We start from the raw sequence: 10,323 nt of genomic DNA, 5'->3' as shown, positions 1-10,323 counted from the left end.
ATGTCTGGTTGCAGTATTTTGTAATATTCCCTGTAAAATCCGTCCGGCCCCGGGGATTTATTTGTTTGAAGGGACGAAATGGCTTGAGTCACTTCCTCAGCTGTGATATCTTTGTCTAGCATTTCTATTTAGGATTGGGAGAGAGATGGTAGTCTAGAGTCTCTAAGTAGTTGGTCCATTTGCGTATAATCTGGGGGGTCAGCCGAGTACAGCGTAGTGTAAAAATTTTGGAATGCATTGACTATGTCATGTGTCTTAGTCAGAAGTGGGAGTCACTGGTTTGTTTTATGGATGTGATGTGACTTCTGCGGTGGAAGGGTTTAGTTAAGTTTGCTAATAAACGCCCGGTGCGGTTCCCCCATCTATAATACCTATTCTTCGTGAAATCAAGGTGCCTTTGAGCTTGTGAAAGCAGGAAGTCTTCAAGAAGGTGTTTTGCCTGCTGGTAAGCTGTGTGATTGTCATCAGTGGGGTTGGAGATGTAAGCGTTGAGGCAGGAGTTCATATTGGTATGAAGGGAATCGTATTGTGTTCTGGAGGCTTTGTTTCGTTTGGCCACATATGCTATTATGTGTCCCCTCATTACTGATTTTGCAGCTTCCCAAAATAATACTGGCATGTCCCAATGTTCTATGTTGGTGTCTATATAATCCAACCAGTGGTGCTTTAGATATTGGCGAAAGTTTTCTGAGTGAAATAGGTAGGAGGGAAATCTCCAAGATCTGTGTAGCTGGTTCGTAGTAGATATGTTGAGGGATATATTTATGGGAACGTGGTACGAGATTAGAATGTCTCCTATGTTAGCTGAGGTAACAGAAGAGATAAGGTGGTCCGCTACTAGTATGTAGTCTATCCGTGAGAATGAGTGATGGACTCCCGAGTGGAATGTGTATGATTTGTCCGTAGGGTGGAATAGTCTCCATGCATCTGTCCCGTGTGTTTGGGTCAAGAATGTGTTGAATGCTGTCCAAATGTTGGAAGAGGTAGTTTGTGGGGGAGGTAGTTTATCCAATGCGGGATCTTTGACTACATTAAAATCTCCTCCTATAATTAACGAGGAGTGTGATCGTTGTGCTAGTAGTTGGGAGATTTGGCAGAGGAAATCTGAGGTCTGGGTGTTGGGGGCGTATATATTTAAGATAGTGTATGCAGAGTCCCCTATCTGGATATCTAATAGCAGGAATCTGCCCTCAGGGTCTAAAATTGAGTCAGTAATAGAATAAACCAATTTTTTGGAAAAAAGTATGGCTACTCCTCTTGATTTGGTGACATAAGGGGCGGATATGCACTCTGCAATCCATGGTGCTCTGAGTGTTGAGTCCTCACCAGCCTTCCAGTGGGTCTCTTGTAATAGGGTGATATCTGGGTCGTGGTGTTTTATGTGAGTTATTATTCTCCTCCTTTTGATTGGGGAGTTCAGGCCGCACACATTCCAAGATGATACGTTAATAGAGTGTGGGGGGGATGAGTATGGTAGGGTCGTGGGTATGTGCGGTGTCATCCTACTCCAGCCCTGGCAAAGATACTAGAACAGAAATTAAACATACAAGACGGTCCTCCATCCCAGCGAGTGTGGGACCGTGTCTTGATAAGTGGTAAACCCCATATCAAGTAGGTTAGGCATGCCTGATGTAGCAATATATTTCGGGCATTAATAACTAAAAGAACATGATTTGTAGATAACATGTGAAGCTTTGACAACATTTTCCATATTTTCCAAACCAAACTTTCCCGGTGTGTTCTGATTGGTGTATCAGAACCGACCGGATGTGAACTATACAACAGTAACAATATACCTAACAGTGATAAACTTATCATTAATCAAAATCTAGCATAGGGAGAAACAATAAAGAACAGTGGTATTGTGGATAGGTTCAAGTATTCACTAGTGAGCCAGGAGAACCCATTGATGGCATAAAGTGTACTCTTGCGGCTTCAGGGTCATCAAATAATAGGGTGCGTCCATTGTCCGTCACCCGTAGCTTAGCCGGGTACAATAAGGCGAATCTCCTATGGGAGTCCACCAATAATTTGCATATTGGGGAGAATGCCTTACGTTTCTGGGCTACTGCCACAGAGAAATCTTGGAAAATGAGTACACGAGTGCCATCAATTGCAAGTTGCTCCTTTTTCTTGTAAGCACGTAATATCAGTTCTTTTGTTCTGAAATCAAGGTACCGTGCTATTACTGGTCTGGGGCACGAGTTGGGATCTGATTTTTCAGGTCCGATTCTAGGTACTCGTTCTATATGTGGGAAGTCAACTGCGTCCGATACATCTAGAGCTAGTAACAATTTGGAGGTAAGATAGTCTGACTGCATGTTTGGTTTGACGCTTTCCGGGATGCCTATGAATCGGAGATTGTTCCTCCGATTTCTGTTTTCTAAATCCTCAATTTTGTCTGGGAGTTCTTGTATCATCATGGTTGAGGCGTCAGAGGAGGATTGTGCACTGGTAATAGCGTCTTCTGCGTCACTCACTCTTTGTTCAAGGTCGGCAATACGGGAGGTGTTAGATGCAACTTCCCTGACTGTAGTCTGGAAAGAGGCTTTGAATTCGTCTAGTTTTTTGTCAATATGTGGCATCAGGACTGACAATATTTCCTGAGCTGTAGATGAGAAGCCTGTCTGGCTATCTGAGGGGGGAGTCATCGTCGGGTGGGGGGTTCACATCCGTGGTGGATTGTGAGGAATGGGGGGTTAAGGGTGTCTGTTTAGCGGTTCTATTGCGGCCCATTCTATGCTCGTCAAATGATGAGGTAGGGCGTGAGCGTGGCGGGGACAAGAATCTGTCCATTAACCAGATTAGGTATGGGGGGGGGGGAGAAATAGGAAAAGCAGGGGGTGGGGTATCGCCTGGAGTATAGAGTTAGGCGATGGTCAGGACAGGTGACGAGTAAAAGATTGTTTTAACAATAGTTTGGATGTACCGAGTGGTGCACTTTTCCTGGGTTCACCCTATCTCCTCCGTTTCTTAAATAGTTAGGATCGGACAGCAGGAGTCTAAAATAGAGTCAGGCCCACTAGTGGAGGTCAAAAGTGAGAATAGTCAAATATCACATTATCATATTATAGCAAGTGAGTGTTTCCCCCTACTGAGGGTTGTGGTCTACATTATACCTATGCAGTAGTATATGATTGTAGAGTAATAGGCACTTTGCGCCTTACACACTTTGTTCTAAACAGCTATAGATAGGCTAAAACCCCGGCTCTTCTGCAGAGCAGTAGCGGAGCATTAGTATACAGAGATTATAAAGAGCGACAGGTTTTTCAGTAATTTTTCAAAGTATGAAGTATAGGCTGCTGAATCTGGTAAACTGAGGTAATTTCAGTTTTCGGCACAAGATGGCAGCATGCGCTCGACAAATGTGACAAACATACAGTGCTTTGATATAAAGGTATAAGAAAATGAGTTTTTAACCTGTAAAGTGCTGGGCAAATCTGCTGCTGTTTCCTGCTAGTTTGTTATGCTATTTAGTACAGTACTAAGCAGTTTCAGAGTATTTTGGCAGCTATGCACATATATTATAACAAACAATTATGTAGCATATGGGTGGGTTTCCATCCGTTACCAGATAGCGTCAAGTCACAGAGGTGTAAGGGACATTTCATCCAGTGACTGTGTCCCTTCAGGGGTGTCCAAAATAGGGTAGCACCAGGGGGTTGAAGAAGGGGAGAGGTGAGGTCAGGGGCAGGGTGGAATGGGAGCAGGCCAAGAGGATTCGCAGGCACTTTTTATAGGACACCTTTGGTTGATGGGGTACGTGGAGAATCTTGTGTCTAGGATGGTTAAGCAGCAGGACACATATTATGAAGTAGAACAGTCATGCAACATATAAATAAGTTCCCAGCTGCTATTAATTAGCTCAGAGTCATGGAGAAGTGGGGGGGATTTTATCCAGTGGATGTGTCCCTTCAAGGCTGCTTATGTTGAGACCACACCAGGGGGTCGAAAGAGGGGAAAGGCGAGGTAAGGGACAGGATGATTTGGAGTGTAGTGGGAGCAGGCTCAGATGAGTTACAGGCACTTGTTTATGGGGCACTTTTTATTGCTGGAGTTTATGATGTTGAATAGCAAGTCTGAGTGCAAGAGCAGGGGGTAGCAAAGGTGATAGGGGCAGGTTTCCAGTACTCCCAACGATTCTGGGGATATGGGCAGTCACCCTATGAGGCACAATCCATTAGCATCCAGATTGTCCAATGGTCTAGTCTCCAGATAGGGCTTCAGACCCTCCCGGTCTCCCGTCACCACAAGGGCACGGGCTCAGGTGTGACTGCCTTAGGGAATAGAGGGTATACGGGGGAGGGTTCAATTCGCCCTGCCGTGTCCCCCCAGCGATTGTTACCTCAGGGCACACAGCCCAGTGTCCGTCTGTGCCACCGGTCAGGGAGTGCCGCGTGAAGTGCGTCTGCAACCGTCTCCAGTATTTTCCCCAGGTGAACTGGCATGCTGTCAGGGCTGCAGGAGTTGTCGGGGACAGCCCGACGTGGTGTCTTGAGGGTGCCGCTCCCTTGTGTCGTCCATCCACCGGTGATCAGGGGTGGTCCGTGCCCGCGCATCTCTAATCACCTCCACCGGATCAGCCGACTGTCGCTCCCAGTCCTCTTCGTCCGTCTGCCAGGGCTTCGCGGCGGAGAGAGGGTAAGATGGGCAGGATGTGGAGGGGGCTCCGGGGGGAACGGCGTCTGCAGGGGAGAATGGCTGGATCTCTCGTCTCCCTCCTTTCGGCGGCGTCCCACGTGAGGGCCCGATCACGGGCCAGACTTCGGCGGTGGCAGGCTTTCCCGGGATTTAAGTTCACAATATTGGTGTTGGTTGGTTCCCCAGGTGTTAGGAGGAGGCCAGGCATAGTTACCAGCCTGAATCTGGGTGGATTACGGGCGGATTCCACGGGATATAGCCTGGATGAGCGGAGCTCTAATAAAACGTGGCCATCTTGGATGCGCCACCCGCCGGAAGTCCCTCTGAGCAGCCATTCTTAAAAATAAATAATTGTATAATATTCACTATGTAATGTCAGAGTCTGGGGTCAAGGGGGAGAAGGACAAGAGATATCAGTGTATTGGGCTGCAAGACTTCTGTTGCCGGCCCTAGTGTAGGTACAGCTATATATGTGTGTATATGTGTATCTATGTGTTTGCGGTCCGGCAATGGGCACAGGGCACTGCCAGTTTATTTTCCAGCATATGGGTGGGGTTGATAATGGTTGAAGGGTGGGTGGCTCCAAAGACATCACTGTACGGGGCCCCAAAATTTCTGTTGCTGGCCCAGAGTATCACAACCTTGTTATGTAAAGGGAATCAATTATAAGGTGGTACCGTTAACTAATAGGACTAATATACAGGGAGGCAGATACATGGCGATCCTGCACATGCATTTTTAACTTGCACTGTATTCACTTGTTTTGCTATTTGTTGTTTGTCATATTTCTCAGCTTTAATATAGAACCAAATCAAAGGTACATTTTAAACATTGTGTATTTTGCGACTGGTGCACTATAAATTCCTGTAGCAATATCCAGAACTCACAGAATTCCCAGTACTCAGAGGAGCTACTGGAACCCTGTACTGGATACAAAGCTATTTTCTCTATTAGTCCCAGCTCAGTTATCAGCAGTACAGCTGTATATTACAGAGCTCAATACCAGCAGTACAGCTGTATATTACAGAGCTCAGCACCGGCACCAGCAGAACAACTGTATATTACAGAGCTCAGTACCGGCACCAGCAGAACAGCTGTATAATACAGAGCTCAGTACCGCCACCAGCAGTAAAGCTGTATATTACAGAGCTCAGTACCAGCACCAGCAGAACAGCTGTATATTACAAAGCTCAGTACTGGCACCAGCAGAGCAGCTGTATATTACAGAGCTCAGTACCAGCACCAGCAGAACAGCTGTATATTACAGTGCTCAGTACCGGCACCAGCATTACAGCTGTATATTACAGAACTCAGTACCGGCATCAGCAGTACAGCTGTATATTACAGAGCTCAGTACCAGCAGCCCTGTCTGTAGTTCTACTGTAGATCTAGTTTAAGTAGTATGGTCTTTGTAGTAACACTACCTGCATATAAGGCATGTTTCTACAGTCACATTATTATGACCAGCTAATAGCCAGAGTAACCGTCATGTGCAGCACAAATAGCAGTTAGATGGGCTGAGAGTGACCCAATAAAGTGCTGGTAGCTTGGCACAGCTATCTAGAGCCATGCTGACTGCAGTACATCCCACTGCTGCTTGAGGAACCATAGGGCAAACACAGTGACAGAGATGGCCCCACAGATGCTCAGCTGGGTTCAAATCCAGGAATTAGGGAGCTAAGGAAGTATTTAGAAGTCTTGGTCAGGTCGTCCAACCACTGTCAGACATTTCTAGCTGTGTGACGTCACATTATCTTACATGAAGATCCCAGCAGCCCCAGCATGTATGGATGTACGTTATCTGCTAGGACAGCGGTTCTCAAACTGTGGGTCCTGACCCCCAAGTGGGTCCCGACCTTCTCAGTATGGGGTCACAACTATTCAAAAATCTGTTGAATTGTTTATTTTAGACTCCTCCCATCATTTTATGCCTCCACAATGCTGCCATGCAGGTGCTCTCTGATGACTACACATGTTATGTGATCTTCTGCAGTAACTTTCTGGGGTCCCGTAATTATTTTTATTGTCTGATGGGGTTCCAGAGCAAAATAGTTTGAGGACCCCTGTGCTAGGATGTATACATAACCAAATCAGTTGAGTGCTGTCCACATGGATGACTGCGCCCAGAAACTGCCATGAAAACATTTCCCAGACCATAACATTGCCACCAACTGCATACAACTCATGCACCTGCTTATCCAACGTTCACCTCTCACGGCAATGGCATGAGCCTTGTCTGGCATCATCATCTGAAGCAAGTCATCTAAAGCAAGCAATGAGTTAGAACTGGAATGAAGTTTTCAAACCATCTCTCATCTCCTCTGTACAGGTACACGAATGCCATTTTTCAAAACCTGATGCTTCTCATTTAAAAGAACAGTCTGCAATGGAAATGTGTTTTGCTACTGGGAGCCTACAACATCCCTCACCTTTAATCAGATAAGCTGAGCAATGTGTGCAAACACCAACCCCCCCCCCCCCCACCCCCCTTTACCAGCTGACCTAACTTTTAAAATGGGAAATTTGGAGAAGCCTGGCCAAGGCTTGTCTGGCATCATCATCTGAAGCAAGTCATCTAAAGCAAGCAATGAGTTAGAACTGGAGTTTGGACTGGATTTGGACATAAACCGAAACACTGCCACATTTTATTTTGCTTTTCCCAAATTACTATCTGTCTCCGCCTCTGAGCTGAGGAAAGCTATGTATTACTCTTTGTTTTACTGTTTCTTTACCATGATCTTCATCATTATACCTCTACCCCCACTGTATGCAAAGCCTGTATGCTGTACCTTCACTGGTTGCACACCCTGGCAGCAACAAGCTGGCAGGGTGTGTCAGCTTTGGAAGAAAAGTGGTTCATAAATACAAATATTATTATTACTGCTGCCTTTGACCAGCATGATCAAGATGGCGCCGCTGATGGCTGCCTAGGAGCTGTGCAGCTCAGCCAAATATGTTCCCTGTGTGATAACTGTACTGTCTCTGCTTGTATTGTTACCTACCTGGCTGTTTCAGCGACCAGTGGCGCCGCTGATGGCTGCCTAGGCACTGTTCAGCTTGGTGGGTATGTGTTCCCTGTGTGATAATTGTACTGTCTCTGCTTAATGTTACCTACCTGGCTGTAGCAGTGGCGCCGCTGATGGCTGCCTAGGTGCTGTGCAACTCGGTGGGCATGTGTTCCCCACATGTAATGTCTTAATGTAATGCCTCCCCCCCCCTTCATCCCTGCTTGATGCTGCACTGTAAATCCACAAAAAATTCCTAGTGTGCGCAAGCATACATGGCCAATAAAGTTGATTCTGATGCTCAGTTTTTGCATCAGTTTTTCACAATGGTCCCAGTCACAATACACATTCACCACATCGGCATGATAACAGATAACAATCTGCACTGTTTCAGAAATACTGCCACCCCTGCCAGAAAGCCGATAATATATATTGCACATCAGAATAATTTCCCATTTTATCCATGATTGCAACAAGTGATGTTTGCAGGTGGCCTATCGCACACCTTATATACCCACCAAGCCAGTGAATGACACGTGATGTACTTCATGGGCTACATGCTGCCGTCATATGTAAGAGGTGGTCATAAGTATGTGACTCAACTGTGTAGTCTATGATTTGATGTGTAGCAAGCCGTAGTCTTTGGGAAAAACATTTGCTGCATTCAATGCATTTATATAGTCTCTCCTGTGTGACTCCTCTGATGTTGGACAAAATGTGACTTCCGGGAAAAACATTTGCTGCAGTCAGAACATTTATAAGGTTTCTCTCCTGTGTGACTCCTCTGATGTACAATAAGATTTGATTTATAGGAAAAACATTTGCTGCATTCAGAACATTTATATGGTTTCTCTCCTGTGTGACTCCTCCAATGTTGGACAAGATTTGACTTGCGGGAAAAACATTTGCTGCAGTCAGAACATTTATATGGTTTCTCTCCTGTGTGACTCCTCTGATGTCGGACAAGATGTGACTTCTGGAAAAAACATTTGCTGCAGTCAGAACATTTATATGCTTTCTCTCCTGTGTGACTCCTCCAATGTTGGACAAGATGTGACTTGCGGGAAAAACATTTGCTGCATTCAGAACATTTATATGGTTTCTCTCCTGTGTGAATCATCTGATGTTGGACAAGCTGAGACTTCTGGGGAAAACATTTTCCGCATTCAGAACATTTATATGGTTTCTCTCCTGTGTGACTCCTCTGATGTTGGACAAGCTGCGATTTAGAGGAAAAACATTTGCTGCATTCAGAACATTTATATGGCTTCTCTCCTGTGTGACTCTTCTGATGACGGACAAGATGTGACTTGTGGGAAAAACATTTGCTGCATTCAGAACATTTATATGGCTTCTCTCCTGTGTGACTCCTCTGATGTACAATAAGATCTGACTTATAGGAAAAACATTTGCTGCATTCAGAACATTTATATGGCTTCTCTCCTGTGTGACTCCTCTGATGTCGGACAAGCTGCGATTTAGAGGAAAAACATTTGCTGCATTCAGAACATTTATATGGCTTCTCCCCTGTATGATTCTTCTGATGTAGGACAAGCTCTGACTTATGAGAAAAACCTTTGCTGCATTCAGAACATTTATATGGGTAATTTCCTGTGTGACTTCTCTGATGTTTAATAAGATTTAATTTCTGGGAAAAACATTTGCTGCATTCAGAACATTTATATGGTTTCTCTCCTGTGTGACTTCTCTGATGTTTAACAAGATGTGTCCTCTGGGAAAAACATTTGCTGCATTCAGAACATTTATATGGTTTCTCTCCTGTGTGACTCCTCTCATGTATAAGAAGGAATGATTTACATGTAAAGCCATGGTCACACTCAGAGCAGATATATGGTTTCTCTCCTGTGTGACTCCTCTGATGTAGGACAAGATGATGCTTGTGGGAAAAACATTTGCTGCACTCAGAACATTTATATGGTTTCTCTCCTGTGTGACTCCTCTCATGTATAAGAAGCAATGATTTACGTGTAAAGCCATGGTCACACTCAGAGCAGATATATGGTTTCTCTCCTGTGTGACTCCTCTGATGTAGGACAAGATGCTGCTTGTGGGGAAAACATTTGCTGCATTCAAAACATGTAAATGGTCCCCTCTCCTGTGTGACTCCTCTGATGTCTGAGAAGCTGTGATTTATATGTAAAGCCTTTGTCACACTCAGAGCACACATGTGGTCTCTCTCCTGTGAGACTCATGTGTGAGATAAGAAAAATTGTTGAATGATTCTTCTATCCAGAAAATAAAGTGGCTTAGGTTAATCCTCCAGGTGTAAGAAGAAATGAGGACTTTAGTTGGCTGGATCAGAGAACAACGTCCCTCTGAGCAGGATTTGGACTATAAATAATAGAAGATGTGAAATCGTCCTGTAAGAAATGTAAAAAAGTATAAGTTTAACATAGTTCAACTGTGATGTCAGGGTTTTTATTGTGTAAGGAACATTATAAATTTCTATATACATAGAATATATATCAGTCGCTGACCATTGTTTTTATATTTGCGCATGTTGCAATATTGCTGGGACTTTTTGCAGTCAGAGGCACAGCAAGGAGCCTTCTCCCCTTCTATAGCAGGGTAGAGGGCTCTAGGTACCCTGTGGATTCTACAGAAGTGGACTAGCCTATGGTGGACCCTTTAGGTACGTATGGTGGCTGACTGGAGT

The 10,323-nt window shown here is 44.9% G+C and overlaps 1 protein-coding gene across 1 annotated transcript; it reads right to left on the bottom strand.

The window, feature by feature from the left end:
• Window positions 1-4,326: 4,326 nt before the first annotated feature.
• Window positions 4,327-10,023, bottom strand: LOC146075880 (uncharacterized). Its single transcript, XM_083185551.1, has one exon. It carries the CDS (start codon window positions 9,832-9,834, stop codon window positions 8,320-8,322), a length of 1,515 nt encoding a protein of 504 aa, XP_083041677.1. The 5' UTR covers window positions 9,835-10,023; the 3' UTR covers window positions 4,327-8,319.
• Window positions 10,024-10,323: the final 300 nt, after the last annotated feature.

Source organism: Crinia signifera, chromosome 4 (genome assembly GCF_055691185.1).
Source record: "Crinia signifera chromosome 4, ASM5569118v1, whole genome shotgun sequence".
Taxonomy (NCBI): Eukaryota; Metazoa; Chordata; class Amphibia; order Anura; family Myobatrachidae; genus Crinia; species Crinia signifera.
The sequence above is the reverse complement of the archived record's forward strand: the minus strand, read 5'-3'. Positions and strand labels throughout refer to the sequence as shown.